This window comes from Microcaecilia unicolor, chromosome 1 (genome assembly GCF_901765095.1).
Source record: "Microcaecilia unicolor chromosome 1, aMicUni1.1, whole genome shotgun sequence".
Lineage (NCBI taxonomy): Eukaryota > Metazoa > Chordata > Amphibia > Gymnophiona > Siphonopidae > Microcaecilia > Microcaecilia unicolor.
This window is the reverse complement of record NC_044031.1, coordinates 747922440-747947387: the sequence shown is the minus strand read 5'-3', so window position 1 is coordinate 747947387 and position 24948 is coordinate 747922440. Positions and strand designations below refer to the sequence as shown.

The 24948-nt window shown below is 48.3% G+C and overlaps 1 protein-coding gene across 1 annotated transcript in view; it reads right to left on the bottom strand.

Moving 5' to 3' along the window:
• ST8SIA2 (ST8 alpha-N-acetyl-neuraminide alpha-2,8-sialyltransferase 2) overlaps window positions 1-24948 on the bottom strand; it is a 227648-nt gene that overhangs the window by 50695 nt on the left and 152005 nt on the right. The window contains exons 3-4 of the mRNA XM_030190444.1: window positions 8156-8284; window positions 799-1056 (exon numbers count right to left, since the gene is read on the bottom strand). Of these exons, the coding sequence (XP_030046304.1) occupies window positions 799-1056; window positions 8156-8284 (387 nt within the window). The remainder of the gene's footprint in view (window positions 1-798; window positions 1057-8155; window positions 8285-24948) is intronic.

Here is a 24948-nt window from a genome sequence, read left to right as displayed (position 1 = left end):
CTTTTTAATGCTTCAGTATCGCAGCCTAACAAAAGTTAGATATAAGAAATTATTTTCTACATCTTTTACCTTTTTGGCTGCAAAATATTGGAATGCTTTATTTACCTTTGGCTTTGAGATGTATAACTGACTAAAAACAATTTTGTAAAGCCTTAAAAGCTTTTTTATTTTGGCAGGCTCAATGCGGCTTACATGGGGCAATGGAGGGTTAAGTGACTTGCCCAGAGTCACAAGGAGCTGCCTGTGCCTGAGGTGGGAATCGAACTCCACTAGCAACATTCATTCCATGTAGAAGTCGGCCCTTGCAGATCACCAATGTGGCCGCGCAGGCTTCTGCTTCTGTGAGTCTGACGTCCTGCACATACATGCAGGACGTCAGACTCACAGAAACAGAAGCCTGCGCAGCCTTCTACATGGAATGTTGCTAGTGGAATAGCAACATTCCATGTAGAATCTCCAATAGTATCTATTTTATTTTTGTTACATTTGTACCCTGCGCTTTCCCACTCATGGCAGGCTCAATGCAGCTTACATGGGGCAATGGAGGGTTAAGTGACTTGCCCAGAGTCACAAGGAGCTGCCTGTGCCTGAAGTGGGAATCAAACTCAGTTCCCCAGTTCCCCAGGATCAGAGCCCACCACCCTAACCACTAGGCCACTCCTCCACTGTTGCTACTATTTGAGATTCTACATGGAATGTTGCTATTCCACTAGCAACATTCCATGTAGAAGTCGGCCCTGTACAGTGCTCCAGGGAGGAGCGTGTAAACACGAATGGCAGCATCAGATGATACCCAACCTGATTATAAAATCATGGGAGTCTATCTCTCTCCCGCAGTCGCTGTTCAGCAGAATTCCTGAGTTGCCCACGATGGCACATGTCTTAAAGTGCTTGTTCTTCAGGGGCGACGCCTTTGGTAGCAGCTCGTATAAATTCTTTGATATGTTCATGGTACTGTCTCGGTCGAATATGTAATGGATGACGTCACCAGCCTTCAGCGTCCCTTTCAGGACGGAAATGTCTCGCTCTGCATCTAAAAAGTTTAAGACTTGTTTTCTGACAAGAAAATGAAAAGAAAAAGCAAACCATTACTTTCTTAAAACTAACTTAAACTCTCAAACTTTTAATGCAGAAGCTATGGTGGGACTCTGTTTTTTAAATCTTTTATTTTGTTTCATTTATTTTGATACTAGCCGTTAAGCCCGTAAAAACGGGTGAGATTTCCAGCTACTCTCTTCGCCGCCGCTCCCTCCCCCCTCCGTGCCGGGCCCCCTGCACTGACCTGACAGCACCTCTCACCTCCGTGTGAAAGCGCTGCCTGCAGCGCTTCCACACGGAGGTGAGAGGCGCTGTCAGGTCAGTGCAGGGGGCCCGATGCGGAGGAAGGCGGGAACAGCGGCGGGGATGGGGGGGGAGAGTGGAGGTTGGTGCATGCGATGTTCGTTTCCAGGCGGCACCGTCCGACAGTGACTCTGACTCCGTTTCCCTCTCTGTTCCGCCCTCTGACGTCATCACGTCTTGACGCGAGGGCGGGACAGAGAGGGAAGTCTCTACTGCGCATTTGCAGGTGAGTCGGTCACTTGCCGTTTATATGTTTGATTGTACCTGTCTTTACAAAAATGCCCAAGATAGGTTACATAAAAACATTCATAGTATCATACAGTATGATCTCAAAAATAAATAACTAAAAATAACAATAACATCTCAAAACAAATTACTCAAGCACAGCACATAGCAAACCAACATCATCAATTGATTCGATGGCTTTTATAGGAACAAGAATATGTTGCTTTTGCTTCCAGGCTTGATGAAATCAGTAGAGATACCTTTAAAGCAGATAATGGGGCTCATTCTTAAAAGAGAAAAATGTCCAAAGCACGATTTTTGAAATTTGGATTTGAGATGTTTTTCTCTGCAGTACATGCAAATCACCAGGGGGCGTGTTGGGGGTGGGATTTGGGCATTCCCAAAACTTTTTCTGCCATAATGGAACAAAGCAAAAATGTCTAGTGCTACAAGTCAGACGTTTTGGTCTAGACCTGTTTCATTCATGCCTAAGTCACAAGAAGGTGCCCTAAATGACGAGATGACCACTGGAGAGAATAAGGCATAAACTCCCAGTGGCCACTGACCTCTCCCCTGGTGTGAAAGAAACCGTATGTATCAGCCTCTACATCAGATTCAGAAGTGGTTTCCAGTACTATTAGAGCAGCCTAGTGGTGGGTGCAGTGCATTAAAGAGAAAAGGACCCAGGCCCATATCCCACTGTAATTGTTACACTTGCGGTGGAAAGTGTGAGCCCTCCAAAACCCACCAAAAGCCTACTGTATCCACATATAGGTGACACCTGCAGCCATAAGGGCTATTGTAGTGGTGTATAGCAGTGGCGTAGCTATGTGGGGCCACGGGGGCCTGGGCCCCCGTAGATTTGGCCCTGGACCCCCCTGCTGATGACCCTCTCGACCCCCCTCCCGCCGCCAACCCTCCCCCGCCATGCAGGATGTCAGACTCACAGAAACAGAACGAAGCCTTGCGCCGGAAGAAGAGGACCTCGACTGGTGGGGGTTGGGGTCCCCCGCCAGCAAAGGTAGGTGATGGCGGGGGAGGGCTGGCGGCGGGAGTGTTGTTGTTGGTGGTGGGGTCAGCAATGGCGGGGGGGGGGGGGGCTAAAATGTGCCCCCTCACCTCAGGCTCTGGACTCCCCTCCCGCTGAAGTCTGGCTACGCCCCTGGTGTATAGTTGGGTACAGTAGGATTTTGGTGGGTTTCGGAGGGCTCCCAATGCAATATAAGGGGTAACAATGAGATATGTACCAGGGAGCTTTTCTGTGAGGTCCACTGCAGTGTCCCCTAGGGTGCCCCACTGCTCTGCTGAAATGTCTGTGTGGCCAGTCCTCTAAGAATACTGGCCCCTCCCATACATCCCAGTGGCTTGTTTTTATTTATTGTGAACATTTATATTCCACATATTCCCACCAAGGCAGGCTCTATGTGGCTGTGATCAGTGGTCTCTTTTAACGCTGATGGCAGAGCATTCCAATAACGGGGACACTGGAAGCAAAATGAAGAGGCAAAGAGCAGCTTGTAACGTAAGTTCCTGCAGTTAGGAAAGTGGAGATTGAAATAGGTGCGGGATGACTGCATGGCATTTCTGGGTGGGAGGTCGACCAGGCTGTACATGTAGGCAGGAGCGTCCCCATATATAATCTTGCCTTGTAGCGCTATAGATGAGATTGAAGGGGGGCAGACTCAGGAAAAATGTCAGGACGTACTTTTTCACGGAGAGAGTGGTGAATGCTTGGAATGCCCTCCCGCGGGAGGTGGTGGAGATGAAAACAGTAACAGAATTCAAACATGCGTGGGATAAACATAAAGGAATCCTGTTCAGAAGGAATGTATCCTTGGGAGCTTAGCCAAGTTTAGGTGGCAGAGCTGGTAGTGGGAGGTGGGGCTAGTGGTTGGGAGGCGGGGATAGTGCTGGGCAGACTTATACGGTCTGTGCCAGAGCTGGTGGTGGGAGGCGGGACTGGTAGTTGGGAGGTGGGGATAGTGCTGGGCAGACTTATATGGTCTGTGCCAGAGCCAGTGGTGGGAGGCGGAGATAGTGCTGGGCAGACTTATACGGTCTGTGCCAGAGCTGGTGGTGGGAGGCGGGACTGGTAGTTGGGAGGTGGGGATAGTGCTGGGCAGACTTATATGGTCTGTGCCAGAGCCAGTGGTGGGAGGCGGAGATAGTGCTGGGCAGATTTATACGGTCTGTGCCAGAGCTGGTGGTGGGAGGCGGGACTGGTAGTTGGGAGGTGGGGATAGTGCTGGGCAGACTTATACGGTCTGTGCCAGAGCTGGTGGTGGGAGGCGGGACTGGTAGTTGGGAGGTGGGGATAGTGCTGGGCAGACTTATACGGTCTGTGCCAGAGCCAGTGGTGGGAGGCGGAGATAGTGCTGGGCAGACTTATACGGTCTGTGCCAGAGCTGGTGGTGGGAGGTGGGACTGGTAGTTGGGAGGCGGGGATAGTGGTGGGCAGACTTATACGGTCTGTGCCAGAGCTGGTGGTGGGAGGCGGGACTGGTAGTTGGGAGGTGGGGATAGTGCTGGGCAGACTTATACGGTCTGTGCCCTGAAGAAGACAGGTACAAATAAAAAGTAGCACATATGAATTTATCTTGTTGGGCAGACTGGATGGACCGTGCAGGTCTTTTTATTCCATCATCTACTATGTTACTATAATAAGTAGTAGTAGTAGTAGTAGTAGATCTTCTGATAGACTGAGCCCCAGGTATAGAGTCACTTGGGGGAGTGACTAGGAGGACCTGGGAGGGGTTTAGAAGTAAAAAAATAGAGAAGCCTTGAATGAGAAGGCTGTCCTTGGTGCCTAAGGTTGGAGAAACCTACAAGCCCCTACCAAGCAACCCATAGAGAAGAAAGGGGGTACCTGCAAAGCCAACCCTAGCGGATTGGATTTAAGGGATCAATTGCTGTCAAGTGCTCCATAGCCATTAAAGGGAACCAGAACCTCAGGTTGGATTGGGGAGTCCAGCCCATAACTGGGGCTCAGGGTAGGACAAGGTCTGCCCATGGCTGATTGCTACCTTCAGGGTGATACCCACGAAGGATAAAGACAATAATAGAGGATCCAGATCTGGTGACACAGAGTACATTAGAAGAAATGGGAAATCTATCCTGGGGTTCCGTCAGGCTACAGGACAGACATAAGTGGATTGCGCACCTGTGTATAATCCTGAGAAAGAAACGCTCTTTGTGGTTACCTTGAAAACCATAGCCGGAGTTTACATCATTCATTAAGCTGAAGATCATCACAGTAAAAATGTATCTGTATTAACATTATAATCAGGGCTTTTTTTGAGGGGGTACTTGGGGGTACTGAGTACCGGCACCTTTTCAACTGTCTGCTAAACTTGACCCATGGTTCTCGTATTTTAATGAAAGAGCTCAGGTTCTACATACAAATTCTGCCTTGTCATAGATTCTATGACTGGTTGCAGGGGTCCTGGCTATTGTGGGGTGAGTCCCTCAATGATCACTCCACCCCTGAAGGGTGGCCTGGCATTTGAGTACCGGCACCTTTTTTTGCTAGACAAAATGCACTGATTATAATAAAGTTAAGTTTATTCTTGAGCCTCCTGGTTCCTGAACTGGAAGCTGGAGGGAACCTGGACATGTCCCTTGAATCCCAGTTTAGACACCGGATCCGTAACTATTCCCAGTTGTCTGAAAGAAGCCTGGAAGAGTGAGCGAGAGTGGCTTGAGAATACCTCAAGCTGTGGAGTTGGGAAACTGAGAAAGAGCAAACACTCTCCTTGGGACTCGCGTTTGAGAGCTAACCCGGGTGAGTTCTGGGTTACATCATCAGTTATGTGCCTACCCGCTACAGTTAGACACGAGCACTTACATAGTAGTAGATGACGGCAGAAAAAGACCTGCACCGTCCATCCAGTCTGCCCAACAAGATAAACTCATATGTGTATACCTTACCTTGATTTGTACCTGCCTTTTTCAGGGCGCAGACCGTACAAGTCTGCCCAGCAGTATTTCCCGCCTCCCAACCACCAGTCCCGCCTCCCATCACCGGCTCTGGCACGGACCGTATAAGTCTGCCCTCCACTATCCTCACCTCCCAACCACCAACCTCTCTTCCCCTACCTGCTCCGCCACCCAATTTTGGCTAAGCTTCTGAGGATCCATTCCTACTGCACAGGATTCCTTTATGCATATCCCACGCAAGGTTTCAAGGTTTATTAGGGATTTACTATCCCGCTCATCATAAAAAACATCTGAGCGGCTTACAGTCTAATAAATATAGGAAAGGGAGGGGGATGAACTACAATATTGATAGGAAAGGAAGGGAAAGGGAGGGGCTCCGTTTACCTGTCTGACTGATCAGGCTCACCTACTGTACAAAACAGACCAAAGTCGATCTAAGGATATGCATCCAAAAAAAAGGAAACGTTTTTAATTCTGATTTAAACTGCAGAAGGGATGTATGAGAATAAAGAGATTGTGGCAGTTTATTCCTATTCTCTGGGCCTTATACTGAAAAAATGCTCCTCCTGGTATGTTCATAGTTGATGTCGTGAAATGAAGGGACCACTAAGCCTGTTTTGAAAGGACAAGCGTAGGGTTCGCAAGCCTTTGAGGCAGGGGCGTAGCTACGTGGGGCCACGGGGGCCTGGGCCCCTGTAGATTTGGCCCTGGACCCCCATGCCGACGACCCTCTCGACCCCCCCCTCCCGCCGCCAACCCGCCGTCGCCTACCTTTGCTGGCGGGGGACCCCAACCCCCGCCAGCCGAGGTCCTCCTCTTCCTTCGTTCTGTTTCTGAGTCTGACGTCTTGCACGTTGTACGCGCAGGACGTCAGACTCACGGAAACAGAACGAAGCCTTGCAGATCGCAAGGCTTCGTGCTGTTTCTGTTCGGTTCTGTTTCTGAGTCTGACGTCCTGCATGTTGTACGTGCAGGACGTCAGACTCACGGAAACAGAACGAAGCCTTGCAGATCGCAAGGCTTCGTTCTGTTTCTGTTCTGTTCTGTTTCTGAGTCTGACGTCCTGCATGTTGTACGTGCAGGACGTCAGACTCACGGAACAGAACGAAGCCTTGCAGATCGCAAGGCTTCGTTCTGTTTCTGTTCTGTTCTGTTTCTGAGTCTGACGTCCTGCATGTTGTACGTGCAGGACGTCAGACTCATGGAAACAGAACAAAGCCTTGCAGATCACAGGGCTTCATTCTGTTTCTGACGACCTGCACGTACAACGCGCAGGACGTCAGACTCAGAAACAGAACGAAGGAAGACGAGGACCTCGGCTGGCAGGGGTTGGGGTTCCCCGCCAGCAAAGGTAGGCGACGGCGATGGCGGGTTGTCGGCGGGAGGAAGAGGGGTCGAGAGGGTCAGCAGGGGGGGGGGGAGAGGTCAAAGTTGTTGGTGGTGGTGGCGGCAGCGGGGGGGGGGTCGGCAATGGCGGAGGGGGGGTCGGCAGCGCCAGGGGGGGCTAAACTTCGGGCTCTGGACCCCCCCCCTCCTGCCGGTCTGGCTACGCTCCTGCTTTGAGGTGCATAGATGGGGCCTTACACTAGTATTTTATAACAAAAGTTCCATGAGGAATGGCCATTATAGAATTTGCACTCAGCACCCATCATCCTGGCCCCCACCACCCCCATCTCTCATGTCAGTTTGGACTCAAATCCTTCTTCTGCATTTTTTACAATATGGTCCCTTTCTGTGGAATTCCCTCCCACTGGCTCTTCATAGAGAGTCTTCTTACCAAGTGGATGCTTGGAATGCCCTCCTGCGGGAGGTGGTGGAAATGAAAACGGTAACGGAATTCAAACATGCGTGGGATAAACATAAAGGAATCCTGTTCAGAAGGAAGGGATCCTAAGGCGCTCAGCCGAGAATGGGTGGCAGAGCCGGTGGTTGGGAGGCGGGGATAGTGCTGGGCAGACTTACATGGTCTGTGCCCTGAAAAGGACAGGTACAAATCAAGGTAAGGTATACACAAAAAGTAGCACATATGTGTTTATCTTGTTGGGCAGACTGGATGGACCATGCAGGTCTTTTTCTGCCGTCATTTACTATGTTACTATGTTACCAGACGTTTAAGGTAGCCTTGAACTTCACTACTTCAAACTTGCATTTGATGCAGGAACGGATCGGGGGTGGGGGGGGGCTCCTGTCCGTGGTATCTGGGTTTGCAGCCAGTTTATTAGTGTATCTTTTGCCTGTCCCAGTTCTCTATCCTTGGTTTGTGTACCCCTTTCCTCTAGAATATTGGCGTTCCTTTCTGCTTTCCTATTTTAATCTACGCAAAACCGCTTTGCAGCGAATTTGACGAAAGGCAGCACAGCATGAAGGAATAAATATAAACAAACTGAGAGATTAAGCTAACTGGAATAGAAAGTCAACGATATCTTCATTCGGATCAGCTCACCGAGCCTTCTTTGATAAAAAGAAGAGAATTAAAATATTGTTTCATTGGTTCCCAGAAATAACAGCGTTCTTTTAAGTAATTGTTGGTCCAGGATTAGTTCTTGAATGAGGAACAGCACTGTCGCTTTTACAGGACAAAGTCCCTTTGCAAGCCGCCTACATTGTACATCAATCTGATGTTATGTTTCTTGCCACAGGTCATCCCGATTACCTGATCCTTAATGAGAGCGTCTCATTGTGCCTCCATTTGGATTCAGCTGCTTTAATGTTGTACTTGATGCTTTCATTACTTCTGTCAGCAACAGCTGGAGATGAAGAGTCGTTCATTACCAGTTCAGCTCTATAGAAAAGAAAGAAAAAAAAGAGTCAGAAATGATTCGATAGCATCCAAATGACATCTAATGGGTTTGTTTTGCTGAGGCTTGAATTCAATCTTCTTCACATAAACAAAGTTAAAAAAAAAAAAACCCTGCTGCTATCACATAGGAAGGGGTTTATTTATCCTTCGTCGCAGGACACAAAATGGTCCAGTTTGCACAGAATGGCCAAAAACCACAAAGTCCAACACATTAGAAACATCTTGCTCTAGAGAAAGTGGTGAACATGAAGGGCATAATTACTATATATACAGGTTGAGGCAAACATAGTAACACAGTAACATAATAGATGACTGCAGAAAAAGACCTGCACGGTCCATCCAGTCTGCCCAACAAGATAACTCATATGTGCTACTTTTTGTGTATACCCTACTTTGATTTGTACCTGTCCTCTTCAGGGCACAGACCGTATAAGTCTGCCCAGCACTATCCCTGCCTCCCAACCACCAGCACCGCCTCCCAACCACCGGCTCTGGCACAGACCATATAAGTCTGCCCAGCACTATCCTCGCCTCCCAACCACCAGCCCTGCCTCCCAACCACCAGCTCTGGCACAGACCGTATAAGTCTACCCAGCACTATCCCCACCTCCCAACCACCAGCCCTGCCTCCCGCCACCGGCTCTGGCACAGACCGTATAAGTCTGCCCAGCTCTATCCTCGCCTCCCAACCACCAGCCCCGCCTCCCAACCACCGGCTCTGGCACAGACCGTATAAGTCTGCCCAGCTCTATCCTCGCCTCCCAACCACCAGCCCCGCCTCCCAACCACCGGCTCTGGCACAGACCGTATAAGTCTGCCCAGCTCTATCCTCGCCTCCCAACCACCGGCTCTGGCACAGACCGTATAAGTCTGCCCAGCACTATCCCTGCCTCCCTACCACCAGCCCCGCCTCCCGATCTTGACTAAGCTCCTGAGGATCCATTCCTTCGGCACAGGATTCCTTTAACCCCCCCCCCCCCCCCACACACACACACAAAAAACCTCAGTGGGAGGCGGTATGTTCCCCCTCCTGAAATGGCCATGTGGCAAGTGCTTTACTTGCCATACACAGAACACAGAATGAGATTCCATCAAAATCCAATTCTTTTTATTTATGCTGGCCACCACTCCCCCTCCCATCTAATATCTTAGAACAAAAGTATTCATCTACTAGGCGGGGCTGGAGATTGGGAGGCGAGGCTGGTGTTTGGGAGGCGGGGCTAGTGCTGGGCAAGACTTCTACGGTCTGTGCCCTGAAAATGACAGATACAAATCAAGGTAAGGTATACACAAAAAGTAGCACATATGAGTTTATCTTGATGGGCAGACTAGATGGACCATGCAGGTCTTTTTCTGCCGTCATCTACTATGTTACTATGTTACTTGCCATACAGCCATTTCCTGAAAAAACCCAAACACCTGCCTTTTACCCACTGTGGTAAAAGGGGGCCTCGGCGTGCATCAAAAACACACGCCAATGCCAGCTCAGGCCCCCCTTTTGCAGCAGCTTCATAAACGGGGCCCAGAGTAAATGCATACATTTACACCTTTGGAGCGTTTCTGAATCTGTGCAAGAAAATTTGTGCGCTGTTAGGGATACATCTGAAAACCTATTTTATTCGACAAACTTAGGCGCCTATCCAGCTTATTTTCGAAGGAGAAGGGCGGCCATCTTCCGACACAAATTGGGAGATGGCCGGCCTTCTCCTGAGGCCGGCCAAATCGGTATAATCGAAAGCCGACTTTGGCCGGCTTCAACTGCTTTCCGTCGCAGAGACAGCCAAAGTTCAAGGGGGCTTGTCGGCAGTGTACTGAAGGTGGGACGGGGGTGTGGTTAAGAGATGGCCCTGACGAGCATTTGGCCGACTTTACTTGGTCCCTTTTTGTTCACGACCAAGCCTTGAAAAGGTGCCCAAACTGACCAGATGACCACTGGCCGGAATCGGGGATCACCTCCCCTTACTCCCCTAGTGGTCACCAACCCCCTCCCACCCAAAAAAAAAAAAATTAAAAAACATTTTTTTCCCAGTCTCTATGCCAGCCTCAAATGTCATACCCAGCTCCATCACAGCACTATGCAGGTCCCTGGAGCAGTTTTCAGTGGGTACTGCAGTGCACTTCAGGCAGGCGGACCCAGGCCCATCCCCCCCCCTACCTGTAACACTTGTGGTGGTAAATAGGAGCCCTCCAAAACCCACCCGAAACCCACTGTACCCATATCTAGGTGCCCCCCGTTACCCTTTAAGGGCTATGGTAGTGGTATACAGTTGTGGGGAGTGGGTTTTGGGGGGGCTCAGCACCCAAGGTAAGGGAGCTATGCACCTGGGATCAATTTGTGAAGTCCACTGCAGTGCCCCCTAGGGTGACCGGTTGGTGTCCTGGCATGTGAGGGGGACCAGGGCACTACAAAATGCTGGCTCCTCCCACGACTAAATGGCTTGGATTTGGCCGGTTTTGAGATGACCGCCATTAGTTTCCATTATCGGTGAAAACCAATGGCGACCATCTCTAAGGGCGGTCCAAATGTTGAGATTTGGCTGTCCCCGACCGTATTATCGAAATGAAAGATGGCCGCCCATCTTGTTTCGATGATATGGTTGGGTACACTTCTTTACGGGGTCGTCCCTAGAGATGGTTGCCCCCATTCGATTATGCCCCTCTATATTGCTTTTCTAAAATATCCACACAAGATCCTCAGTGATGTGGACAAATCCAAAAGATATATAAAGAAATAGAGCCAGCTTCTATAAATAGCATTCATAAGTGGGTGATGGAAAAGATTGGCACTTACTGTGATCCTATAAAGGGCGTGTGCCCTTTATAGAATTGCGCTTAGCCCCGATTCCCATGCCGTAACTTTGGGCTGTAGTGGGATATACTGCCCATACCCTGTTTATATGCATAAGCCCCTGTATTGCCAAACTGAGGTCTATGAACGAAATTCTGGCTAGGCCAGGAAGCATCTTTTTAGGACAACACTGTCATGGCTTTTACTAGACTTCCTGCAGCCTGTTCAGAAGGAATGGATCCACAGAAGCTTCTACGGTCTGTGCCCTGAAAATGGCAAGGACAAATCAAGTTCAGGTATACAAATAAAGCATCACATCTAATGAGTTTATCTTGTTGGGCTGACTGGATGGACCGTACAGGTCTTTATCTGCCAACATCTACTATGTCTGTGGGTCGCCAGTGCCCAAGGGAGAACATCTGCTATGTTCTCCCTCGGGCACAGGCGACCCACAGAGCCAGCATTCCGTCAGCGCCAGACCCTCTCCTTCTCCTCAGGCGCGTCCGTCCCGCCTCTAACTGGCCACCTCTACTTTTTCTTCCCTAATAAGTTTGTTTTTAATTTGTGCCCATGTTAAATAATACCCTATGTCCAAAGGGAGCCCATTTGATTATTTTGGGGCAACCCTACTATCATCTCTTTTTTAAAAATATTTTTGAGTTTTTCAAAACAGAGAAAAAAAACCCAACAACTTGTACTATTCACTTCCCCAATTGCAAAGGCATAAAATACAAAACGCTACACTACTACTACTTAACATTTCTAAAACGCTACTAGGGTTACGCAGCGCTGTACAATTTAACATGGAAGGACAGTCCCTGCTCGAAGAGCTTACAATCTAAAAGACAAATGTACAGATAATCTGAAAGGTCAGACAGATTGGGGCAACCTATATGTTCGAAAGATTAGGTTCCGAATACAGCATTGAAGAGGTGAGCTTTAAGCAAGGATTTGAAGATGGGTAGGGAGGGGGCTTGGCGTAGGGATACAGGAAGATTGTTCCAGGCATAGGGTGAGGCAAGTCAAAATGAGCGGAGCCTGGAGTTGGCAATGGTGGAGAAGGGTACTGAGAGGAGGGATTTGTCGTGTGAGCGGAGGTTACGGGCGGGAACGTAGGGGGAGATGAGGGTAGAGAGGTAGTGAGGAGCAGCAGACCGGGTGCATTTGTAAGTAAGGAGGAGAAGCTTGAATTGGATGCGGTATCTGATCGGAAGCCAGTGAAGTGACTTGAGGAGAGGGGTGATATGAGTATATCGGTTTTGGCGGAATATAAGACGTGCGGCAGAGTTCTGAATGGATTGAAGGTATAAATATAAATGCTACACGCATCAACCTTTTCTTATATGAGCACGCAATTCTGGACTACACCACCACGCAACCTGAAAACGATCTACGAACTAACCAACTTCCGCAAATCATTGAAAACCCATCTCTTTGATAAAATTTACTGAAAGAATCAAAACACATTAAGTCCGCACACACCGTTAGTAATGCAACAATACATTCTCTTCTGAATTCCCATCCCCCGTAATCTTTTACCACATTTATACCTCTACTCATAGAAAAATGTTATACTGAATTGTTCTCCTACTACTGTTTAGTTGCCCTATCAGTTCCCGTTGTCTCTTTCCATTGTTCCATTGTTCTATTCCCTTAACGACACTTTAACTTTGTTTTCGCATAACCCCTCACAATGTAATCCATAACCGAGTTGTAACAAACTGTATTTCCACCATTCACAATGTATTGTAAGCCACACTGAACCCGCAAATAGGTGGGAAAATGTGGGATACAAATGCAATAAATAAATAAATAAAATAAATATACAAAACAATGTTATACATTAAGCTGAGATCAAACATTAGGCAATACAGTTAGACAGCTGATAAAAGAAAGAGGTCGAAAGTTTTCCATTTCTGAGAACCATAATTAGGCCCAGGGATATCATTCACTGACAGCTGCTCGTATTTCTTGTACAATAAGACCCAATTCCACCAAAGAATGACATTGACTGGAGAGTTATCTTTCCAGTGCAATATTATTAATTTCAACGCAATAGAGACTAAGAGGTCAAAAAGCAGTTTATCGCTCTCTGCAAATATAAATGGGGTGCAAATTGACTTCCAAATTACATACTTTGGTAGAAAACAATCCTGAAACCCCAAAATCCTTTGTGATTTATCCCAAACATCTGCCCAGAACAATACCAGATTAGGACATTCTAGCGAAAGATGCGTAAGCGTTCCTGTGGTTTGTTTACAGGACCAACATAAATCACAACTTGAAGCCCCAGACAATTTGCTCTTTCTAGGAGTCCAAAGGGCCCTGTGGTACATAAAAAAGAGAGATTGTGAGATTGCGGCCGACAGGGAAGCCCTTGGACCCCTTGACCACACACGAGCCCATTGAGCATCTGACAAAGAGTCCTGAAGGTCCATTTCTCAAACATGTTGCATAGAGGATCGTGGAGCAGGAATAGGAGACCTCATAGCTTTGTAAAACAGCGAGGCTTTAGGCTGCATCCTGCACTGAGTGGCGAGAAAGTGAGTGCGGAGTTCTCTCTCCTTCTCTGCTCATATCCAGCAGATTGCCAAGACCTGTCGTTTCTTTCTTTACAACATCCGTAAAATCCGCCCCTTTCTTTCCGAGCATTCTACCAAAACCCTCATCCACACCCTTGTCACCTCTCGTTTAGACTACTGCAATTTGCTTCTTGCTGGCCTCCCACTTAGTCACCTCTCCCCTCTCCAGTCGGTTCAAAACTCTGCTGCCTGTCTCATCTTCCGCCAGGGTCGCTTTACTCATACTACCCCTCTCCTCAAGACCCTTCACTGGCTCCCTATCCGTTTTCGCATCCTGTTCAAACTTCTACTAACCTATAAATGTACTCACTCTGCTGCTCCCCAGTATCTCTCCACACTCGTCCTTCCCTACACCCCTTCCCGTGCACTCCGCTCCATGGATAAATCCTTCTTATCTGTTCCCTTCTCCACTACTGCCAACTCCAGACTTCGCACCTTCTGTCTCGCTGCACCCTACGCCTGGAATAAACTTCCTGAGCCCCTATGTCTTGCCCCATCCTTGGCCACCTTTAAATCTAGACTGAAAGCCCACCTCTTTAACATTGCTTTTGACTCGTAACCACTTGTAACCACTCGCCTCCACCTACCCTCCTCTCTTCCTTCCTGTACACATTAATTGATTTGATTTGCTTACTTTATTTATTTTTTGTCTATTAGATTGTAAGTTCTTTGAGCAGGGACTGTCTTTCTTCTATGTTTGTGCAGCGCTGTGTACGCCTTGTAGCGCTATAGAAGTGATAAGTAGTAGTAGTAGTCTCTTGTAACCAGAGCTAATATTGTGATGTCATAATGCCTCAGTCCACCAATAAGAGCCAACCTCATCAGTGATGTCACAATGGCTTGATTGTCCTATACTTGGCTCACTTTTATTACATAGCTCTTTGAGCAGGGACTGTCTTTCTTCTATGTTTGTGCAGCGCTGCGTATGCTTTGTAGTGCTATAGAAATGCTAAATAGTAGTAGTAGTAGTAGTAGACACCATTGAAGGTCCACTCTAACTGGCCACCTCTATTTAGGAGCCCCAAGAGTCCATTCAATATTGGAACCAAGGTGCCTACATTCCATAATAGAATATCAGCATAACTCGTTAACGACCTAATATCTATACACCCACACTTATGCAAGACATAAAGGTGGGGGTCAGTGTGAGCGCCTACATGTGGTGGGGATGTGCATAACTTGTTTTAAGCAATCCCTTAGCAACACTGCAGTAGTTCAGGAATCTCTGACTTGGGTCTCATGCCCAATGTCAGAATTTAGACCTTTCTTTGAGGTATACAAGCGTGGAAAGCAGAGATTTCACCCCTTGCAAATTAGTTGTGAGAAATGGCACTTTTCAGTGGGTTTGTGAAAGATTTTCAAAGAATCCAAACCAAATTACTTGAATGAAAATTTGCTTTTAAATCCAACAGCACATGATTTGGGGGAACAGTGATGAAATCTCGTAAAATTATTTTGCAGAATATCCGTTCAAGATCAAAAGAGACACAATACATGCTGGGATACTGGCGAAGCTATCCCAATGACCCCCACAGGTCATCTGTAAGTATGGTGCTTCCCTAATGCATTGAGCAGCCTTGAAAGGTTTCCTTCTGCTAGGGATTCAAAACAACTGTTATTACTGATTACACAATCATTGTTATTTATTATAATACTAGTAAAAAAAGCCCCGTTTCTGATGCAAATGAAACGGGGGCTAGCAATGTTTTCTTCTGTGTGCATGTGGGAGTGTGTGTGTCCCTGCCCTCTGGCCGCTCTCCCCTCCCCCCTCTGAGTCCTTCACTGTTACAGAGCCAGCGATTTGATTTCGTGCTCTGCTGTTTTCCTTCACTGACTGTGTTACAGAGAGGGCGGGGCAGACACTCATAGGGAAACCGGATATCTCGCCCCCTTCACACTTCCGGCTGGAGGCTTCATAGAACGTTGGTTTTGCCTTTTATATAGAGAGATGTATGCAGTGTTTTACTGGCACACATAAAACAGGGACTTGAGTGAATTCCTTCAAAAAGGCGGTAAATAAATCCAAATAAATAACCGGGGCTTTTTTTGAGGGGGTACTGAGTACCGGCACCTTTTCCATTGTCTGCTAAAATTGACCCATGGACCCCAAGTTTTAATGAACGAGCTCAGGCTCTACACAACAATTCTGCCTTGTCATAGATTCTGTTACTGGTTGCAGGGTCCTGGCTATTGTGGGGTGGGTGATCACCCCACCCCGAAAGGGTGGCCTAGCATTTGAGTACCGGCACCTTTTTTGCTAGAAAAAATGCACTGTAACTAACTAACTAACTAACTAAAAGACAAATAGTCATAAGAACATACGTATTACCATACTAGGTCAGACCAAAGGTCCATCAAGTCCGGTATCCTGATTCCAAAACAGTTGCCAATTCAGGTCACGGGTACTGGGCATGATTCCAACAAGCAGACAGTCCCTTCCCCTTTGAGCTTACTGTCCAGTCAAGATCAACTAACAAGGCATAATATAGGGAAACTGATTGGGAAGAACTAAACTAGGTGGGGTATAGGTGGGATCAATCAAGATAAAACTGAAAGTGCCTAAAGAAACTGATAGTGAGGTGGGTGGTACTCTAGCAGTGTGAATAGCTGGGGTTTACTTGAGGGCATGAACCACATTACAATGGAGGAAAGCTTCAAGAAAACGGGACTCTGCCCAGATACTGGAACTCTTTTAATTTGCCTATTTTATTTACACCCTCATCCTATATAATAAAACTCACCCTCAACGTTCTGAAGACACTGACGTCAGTGAAGCCAAGCCACTGATGTCACTTCCTTCAACACAGGTTCGAAGGGTTCGTGGTGGTGAAGCCACCAAAATCGCCAAGTCTCCGGGCCCCGCCCTCGCGTCAAATGTGATGCCGTCGAGGGAGGAGCAATGGCATCACACACCGAGGGCGGAGCAATGGCGTACGGTGCGTTCAGGAGGTGCGGAGCAATGGTGTCAGAACGACGAAGGGGTCGGTAGGTAGGTAGGGAGAAGGGGGGGGGGGTGTTGGGGAGGAAAACCTTGCTAGCGCCCGTTTCATTTGCTCCGGAAACGGGCCTCTTTCACTAGTTACTGATAATGACACCTTGTCCTGATATCATTATGTTATGTTGTTATCTATTTATCCACTTCTTACTCAACATAATTTTCGTATGAACCTTAGTAGCAATAATTCTGAAATTCTTCTCCGTTAATATGATTGCCATAATATTCCTATGCACCTTATCTGTTATATATACTCTGATTCTCTATTCCATCAATGTGATTGTAGTTGTATTATATTGTAAGCCACATTGAGCCTGCAAATAGGTGGGGAAATATGGGCTATAAATGCAGCAAAATAAATAAATAAATACATAAATAAATAAATAAATCTGGAGACTAAGAGGGAGGTAGCGCCCAGCTGCTGCGAGGGCCAGGCTCAGTGCTGAGACAGCAGTATTCCTTTTAAGCCGGTAGATTCTAAAGTTTCAGCCTATTCACTGTCTTTCATGTATTTAAAAAATGTATAACCCACAGATGCAATGCAGGGTACAAATATAACATCTGATATACGAATCCAAATAGACCATAGACACATGTAGCTCTGGGGCCCCCTTTATACCCTGTGACTAATAGGGCCTTGCAGGAGATTGGACCTAGGTCGCCTTCAGGTATGAGGAGTTGTGAGTTAAGTTTGTGAAGTTCAGTTCTCCTTTGCCTGGATTCGGGGTTTGGGGTATAAATATTATCCTCACAGCCAGCAGCTTTATGGATTCTTAAGGCAACCCCTTGAGCTACAGGCTAGATCAAACACCAGGCTGAATGCAACCACAGAAAACTTGACTTGAATGCACTTTTCAACTTAACTGTACAGATTAACATATATATTAACACATAAAGGAAGTTATGGGCAGGGATATAAACAGTTATGAAAATAAGTGCAAAGACACATGCCATTAAAATTTGATTTACAGATATGCGCTTTAGCTTAGCAAACCTGGCAGCCAAAAGCTGAGAGGACAAAATTAAAGGGGAAATAGGTAAAACCTTTTTAAAGCATCCGCACATGGTCTCTTGGAGCCCAAGCAATATTATGGAGGGCAGAGTTTTGTGCCGGGCAGTTCCCCGAGCTTTTGGTATTAATTCAGGCTTTGACTAGGATGAATTTATTAGACGTTTCTGTCAGCTTGTGGCCTGGGTTCTCTTTATCTTGGGATGGATGAAGACGAGCTCTTTAGCAAGTCTCTTTGTGCTTACTTCTGTCTTTATGTTTTGAAGTGGAGCTGCAGGCAGATTTCAGAGGATCTTCGTTACGGTTGCCGGAACGTGCTTGTTTCTTGGACATGAGCTCTGTGGAACTTCAAAGCTGGCTACAGGACCCCTGGGACTCAGGAATGAAAGTCCTGGGTCTCTCCTGTTCCCCTTGTCTAAAGCCAATTGCGACTTTCTTGCTGCGTTAGAAATCCCTGTAGTTCAAAACTATCAAGGGAAATAAGCAGTGTGACTGCTGGGGGCAGTTGTGTAACTAGACCTCAATTCCTAGAGGTGGACTGCGTGGGCAAGGCCCACACATTTCCTCTCTGCCTGCTACCCCCCCCCCCCCCCCAAAGTGGTAAACATTAATACCTTGGCTTGAAGGGATCCCCAAGACCTGCCAGCAAGAGAGGCCTCTCTGGGCCCTCTGGAATCTGGAACCTTCTGTATATGGTACTACGTATTCACCTTCTTGGGCGCAACCTGCACTGTGAGGGGAGATTTCCAGTTCTTCAACAGAGTGTCCTTAAGGATAGGGTGGAATGGCACAGTGTCGTCTTCCTTAGGAGGAGACATAGCCCAAAACAGATTACATCTCTGTCCTGGGCTCCTTCTCCATCTCCAACTTAAATGGGACAGCCACAGCCATCTCCCTCACGAAACTGGTGAAAGAGAGCGCCTCTGGAGGAGATTTTTGTCTCTCTTGAGGAGGTGAGGGTTAAGATGGGATTCCATGTGACTCTTCCTCCGAGAAGTAATGTGGATCCTTATCAGACTCTTCCTCATATTGAGGATCATAAGTACATAAGCATCGCCATGCTGGGACAGACCAAGGGTCCATCGAACCCAGCACCCTGTCACCGACAGCGGCCAAAAGAACAAGCAATTTGTCCTGCCCCTCCTAGAAATAGTGTATTATTCCCTCGCCATTTATTAACATTCTATGGCCTTTTCCTCCAGGAAGCCGTCCAACCTTTTTCTGAAGTCCGCTAAGTTAACCGCCTTAACCACTTTTTCCGGCAGCAAATTCCAGAGTTTAACTACGCGTTGAGTGAAGAAAAATTTCCTCCGATTCGTTTTAAATTTACCACACTGCGGCTTCATCGCATGCCCCCTTGTCCTAGTATTTTTGGAAAGAGTAAACAGATGCTCCACGTCGACCCATTCCATTCCACTCATTATCTTATAGACCTCTATCATATCTCCCCTCAGCCGCCTCTTCTCCAAGCTGAAGAGCCCCAGCCTCTTCAGCCTTTCCTCACAGGGAAGTCGTCCTATCCCCTGTATCATCTTTGTCGCCCTTCTCTGCACCTTTTTCAATTCCGCTATATTTTTTTAGAGGTGCGGCGACCAGAATTGAACACAATACTCGAGGTGCGGTCGCACCATGGAGCGATACAACGGCAGAATAATATCCTTATTTTTGTTTTCAATCCCTTTCCTAATGATACCCAACATTCTATTCGCTTTCCTAGCCGCAGCAGCACATTGAGCAGAAGTTTTCAACGTATCATCAATGATGACACCTAGATCCCTTTCTTGGTCCGTGACTCCCAACGCTGAACCTTGAATGACATAGTTATAGTTTGGGTTCCTCTTTCATACATGAATCACTTTGCACTTGTTCACATTAAATGTCATCTGCCAGGGGACTGAGTACGCACCGGCCTTGACCTAGTGGAACAATGTCCGTACTCCTAAGAGCCTCAAGATGCAGTCCTTCCCTCAGACTCCAGGGAAGCTTCCTCCACCAATGTAGGAGGGCACTGCATGCCCAGACCTCGTGAGGTGTCGGTGGCGAGGATCTGGGTGCCAGCATCGATAGAGCCTTGGAGAGGACCTGCTGTTCCCCCGAGGATGCAAGCGCCCTTGATGCTAATGTGGGAGCTCCCTGCAGTAACTGCGCCACCTCCTCTCAGAGCATGTTCCAGAACTGCTCATTGAAGGTGGGCATCGGCAAAAACATGAGAGCTGGGGTAGAGGAAGTCTGAGACGGTGTTGGTGATGAACCAGTGGTGGGGACCTGGCCACTTGATAGGTGCACCGGCATCACTTCCACGGAGGGGGTGCAGTTCTCCCAATGCAGGCGCTTCTCGGGAGTCCAATGCCTCGGTGATCCCGGCACCGTGTGTCAAGGAAGACTGATGCTTATGATTTTTGGGCTTCCCCCGATGCACAGAACTTCGGTCCCCTGGTGCTGCGAGGACACTGCTGAATCCGAATGTCTCCTCGGCATCTGGTCTGATGTTGATTGGTCCTGGGGCTTGCTAACAGCACCCGGTGTCGAGGCAAGTGGAGACCCACTCGATGCCTGTGCACTCCCAGTGGATGCCAATGTTGGAGCAGCCATGGAGGTCAATGCCGCCAGTGCTGAAGACAATGGTCCAGCCTTTGAAGAGCGAAAAAGATGCTCCATTTGAGCCAATGACACCATCTGGGTTCTCACCTGCATATGCAAACAGAGATTACAAACAGAGGGGTCATGATTTGGCCCAAGGCACCCAATGCACCACTTGCACATGTCTGCCGCTTGAAGCCACTGGGGATCTTCTTGGACATCGAAAAAAGAATTGCGGCTAAATTAAACTCCTCAATCTTGAACCGCAGATTGAGGACAGTATGACGGCCTAACCGTGCAGCCACTCACAAAAAAGAAAGGAAAGCTAAAAATGCTGAAAAAGAACTAGAAAACGTAGCAGGAAGGTAACTGAAGAGGGGAAAAGAGAAAAACAAAAAAAAAACCCCCACCTGCATGGGAAGGGACTGAAATTAGAGCACAGCATGAGGGAGAGAACACAAAGTGCGTCCTTTCAGCTCCGCGGAGAAACAAAGACTGGAAGACCTGCGGAGGGCACCAGCGCATGCGCAATGGAACGCTACTAGAAAGCTGGTCAGTGTCCGCACCGGGCTCCATCAAGATGACGTCACCCACATGTGAGAATAGGAAGGCCTGCTTGTCCTCTGACAATACTCACTGTAACTTGCCTTGAATTACGGAAAATCCCTTTTTTTTTTAAATTGAAAAGTAGAGATAAAACCATGTTTAAATTTTTTTCTGACGAGAAAGATATCTGCTCAAAGTGCAATGCAATGGCAGAGAATTCCAGGTCATGGGGCAGCCTAACTAAAAGCCTTCTTCTGGTTGTTACTAATTTAACCTCTGAAGTGCCTGACACAGTCAACAGAGCTTGCTGTGACAGGCATACAGGCTGAGAAGGAATATACTGTACTTTAAAACAGTGCTCACAGATCAGTTGTATGCAGGACTTTTTTGAGGGGGTACTGAGTACTGGCACCTTTTCCATTGTCTGCTAAAATTTACCCAAGATGGACCCCAAGTTTTAATGATAGAGCTCAGGCTGCACACACCAATTCTGCCTTGTCATAGATTCTGTGACTAGTTGCAGGGGGCCTGGTTATTGTGGGGTGGGTCCCTCAGTGATCACCCCGCTCCTCAAGGGTAGCTTAGCATTTGAGTACCGGAACCTTTTTTGCTAGAAAAAAACACACTGGTTGTATGACAAGAGCAAACTGGATGAAGAAACATACAGGAAAGACCCACAGGCACTTGGGTAGGCACCTCTGCAGTGAATAAACCCCAGCTTCCTTGCGGAGCTCATCAGCATCGAGAACGGACCACAGAAAGTTAAACAGCATAACTTGTTTAATTTTTAGCCACATGCCTTCTTTAAAACAGTGATAACCAGCTAAGCAGCCTGCTGTCAGTATATACATGTCTATCACAATAAACAAGCAAATAAAATAGGTCCTGGTATGAACTTGCTGAGTGAATCACACATCGTCACATGGCTCTGGAAACTGGCAGAAAGTTTGTTTACTAACTCCTAAGAATAACATTGTCAGTGTGTTCAAAGAGATCTCCGAATGCTTAAGGGCTGCATTTGATCTGGGGGTTATCAACCGTCAATACATTTATTGATGGTCATTAAAGAAAAAAAAACCCACCTGCAAAAGTGCATATTTACAATGTGACACAATGGCCCATTTCCCCTTGCTCCACAAGCATAGCCAGGGGTGTAGCCAGACCTTTCATTTTGGGTGTGCCCAGACTTTGGATGGGTGGGCCTTCCAAAATCCCCCCTCCATTGTCCTGCATCTTTCTCCCTCTCCTCCACTCCCAGATCCTGCATTCCCCCCTCCCCGAGGCCCAGCATCTCCCCCTTCTCTGAACCTACCCTCATACCTCAGTACTTTCGACAACAGCAATGTACATTCACTGCCTGGCCAGCCCTGCAGGCTTCCCTCTGCTGCGTCCTGCCAGGTAGAAAGTGAGGGCAGGGCAAAAGAAAGCATCTAAATGTGACAGAGACATACATCGTGGCTGCTGCTGAGGAAGGTGCTGAGGTAGAACAGAGTAGGCAGGTGCTGTGGAGTTGCAAGCGGGAAGCAAATGCCAGATCCGGGGGTGGAGGAGAGGGAGAGAGGGGAATGAGGCAGCCACTGCTGAACTATTTTGGAGGCCAGACAAGGTGGGCCTGAGCAAAGAGTGGGTGGGCATGTGCCTACCCAGGCCCACCCGTAGCTATGCCACTGGCATAGGCATGTCTGTGTGGGAGACTAGGTGGGGGGATCTATGGTAAAGTCCATGCTGGGAGGCTGGCAGCAGCAATGTGGTTGGGGTTGGGGGGTGTGTGTGTGTGAATGTGTGAGTACTGTGGTGTATATATTTGTGTTTATGTGGAAGGTGTGGTGTGTGTCTATGAGGATGTGTGTAGGAGAATGTGTGGTGTGTGGAGAGATGAATGGACAGGTGTATATGGAGTTGTCTGGAAGCTTGTGAGGGTAGTAGGTGGGTGAGGAGTTTGTGTGTGTGTGTGTAGGGTTACAATACGTTCGGTTTTACCCGGACATGCCCTCTTTTTGAGGTCACAGCCGGGCAACCGGGTAGGTTTTGCAGCCTGCCCGTTTGCCCGGATTTACGGGCCTAGTGGTGTCCTATCCTCTCCTCCCCTTACCTTACTGTACTGCCCTGGTGGTCTAGTGACCTCTTCAGGGCAGGAAAGTGCCCCCTCTTTCCTGCCCGGAGTGGCTGCAGACTGTCTCTTGCTGCCTCCAGTCCTGGCGCCGATTCAGAATGGTTGCCAAGAGTTGAAGCGGTGGCCTCGCGAGACTTCTGCAGAAATCTTCTAAGGTCACTCTCAGTGGCCATTTTGAATCGGTGCCAATACGGGAGGGAGCAAGATAGTATGCAGCTGTTCCGGCCAGGAAAGAGAGGGCTCTTTCCTGCCCCGAAGAGGTTACTAGACTACCAAGGCAGTACGGTAAGGTAAGGGAAGGGGAAGATAGGATACCCTTAAGGGATATAATGGGGTATGGCGGGGGTGTGAAAGGGGTGGGACGGTATGTGACAGGGGCGGGGTGGCGTGTGGTGAGGGGGCGGGGTGTGGCAGGGCAGGGCATGTGTCCTCTTTTTTGGGGGAGCAGATATGGTAACCCTATGCGTGTGTGTGGGCATATGTGGGAGGGTGTTAAGAGGAATGTCTGGAGGAATGCTGTTCCCCTATATATTTTCCCCCATGATTTGTCTCCCTCTTCTCCTTCCCCCCCATTTTTCCCCCTCCTTTCCCTCCTGCCTTCAAGAAGTGGCATAGCCACGGAGAGGGGGGGGCCCCTTGGGGGCCTGGGCATTGCACTTTCCCTCCAGAACTGCAGCACTCCTTTAAATGACTGGTGGGGATACTGAAGCCCCACCAGCCAAAGAAATACAGTTCCTGAGCTGCTTCCCTCCTTCTTGTGTGCTTCCTTAATGCAAAAGTCGACAGCGTGCCTCCAGCTGCCGATGCTGGGACTTCTTGCACATGCGCAGTTTGCACAAGTCAAGAACTGAGCATGCTCAGGGAGTTCTGGAGTCAGTGGCTGGAGGCATGCCACCGACTTCTGCATTACAGAAGCATGCTAGAAGGAGGGAAGCAGCTTGCCAGGTATTTGTGACCTGGATTGGCCACTGTTGGAAACAGGATGCTGGGTTGATGGACCTTTGGTCTTTCACAGTATGGCAATACTTATGTACTTATTATGTAGGAGCTGTATTTCTTTGGCTGGTGGGGCCTCGGCATCCCTGCTAGCAAAGGTATGTTTAGCGCATGTGTGCGGGGTGGGGGTGGGGGTGGGAGAGAGGAGGAGGGAGGAATGTGTTGTTCCCCAAATTCACCCCTGGGCACTTCCAAAATTGGAGGGCTGGTTATACTCCTGCCTTCAAGAGATTCCTATCACCTGCTTGGTGGCTTCTCGAGGATTTCTGGTAGTGGGGCTTGGGATTCCCATCACCATGCTGATTCTTCTGCAGCCTTGACCTAGTCTTGCACATTCGTCGTGGTGGTGCTGGGGAGGTGGCCCAGCTAGGCCGGTGTTACAGGGTGGAAAACAGGACAATTGCCCTGTGCTCCCATACCTGCCTCAAGCTGAAGAAGGCATAGGTTGAAGACCAGCTTTGAGGCGCCCTCTCCAGTTTCTGCCCTAGTCCCCTAAATGTCTAACATCAGCCCTGGGCCCAGCATCACCCTGTAGGTCACGTCTTGCTTTGGTTCTCTATTACTCTCTCCACATCTGTATCTTTGTGCACATAGACTGACCCTCCATGATAACTGTGCATGCTTTTGTGTGCAGGAGTGGAGTGGAGGAGTGGCGTAGTGGTTAGGGTGGTGGACTCTGGTCCCGTAACCTCCGCTCTCAAGACAAATCCCTCCTCTCAGTACCCTTCTCCACCACCGCCAACTCCAGGCTCCGCCCTTTCTGCCTCGCCTCACCCCATGCTTGGAATAAACTCCCTGAGCCCATACGCCAAGCCCCCTCCCTGCCCATCTTCAAATCCTTGCTCAAAGCCCACCTCTTCAATGTCGCCTTCGGCACCTAACCACTACACCTCTATTCAGGAAATCTTGACTGCCCCAACTTGACATTTCGTCCTTTAGGTTGTAAGCTCCTTCAAGCAGGGACTGTCCTTCTTTGTTAAACTGTACAGCGCTGCGTAACCCTTGTAGCGCTCTAGAAATGTTAAGTAGTAGTAGTA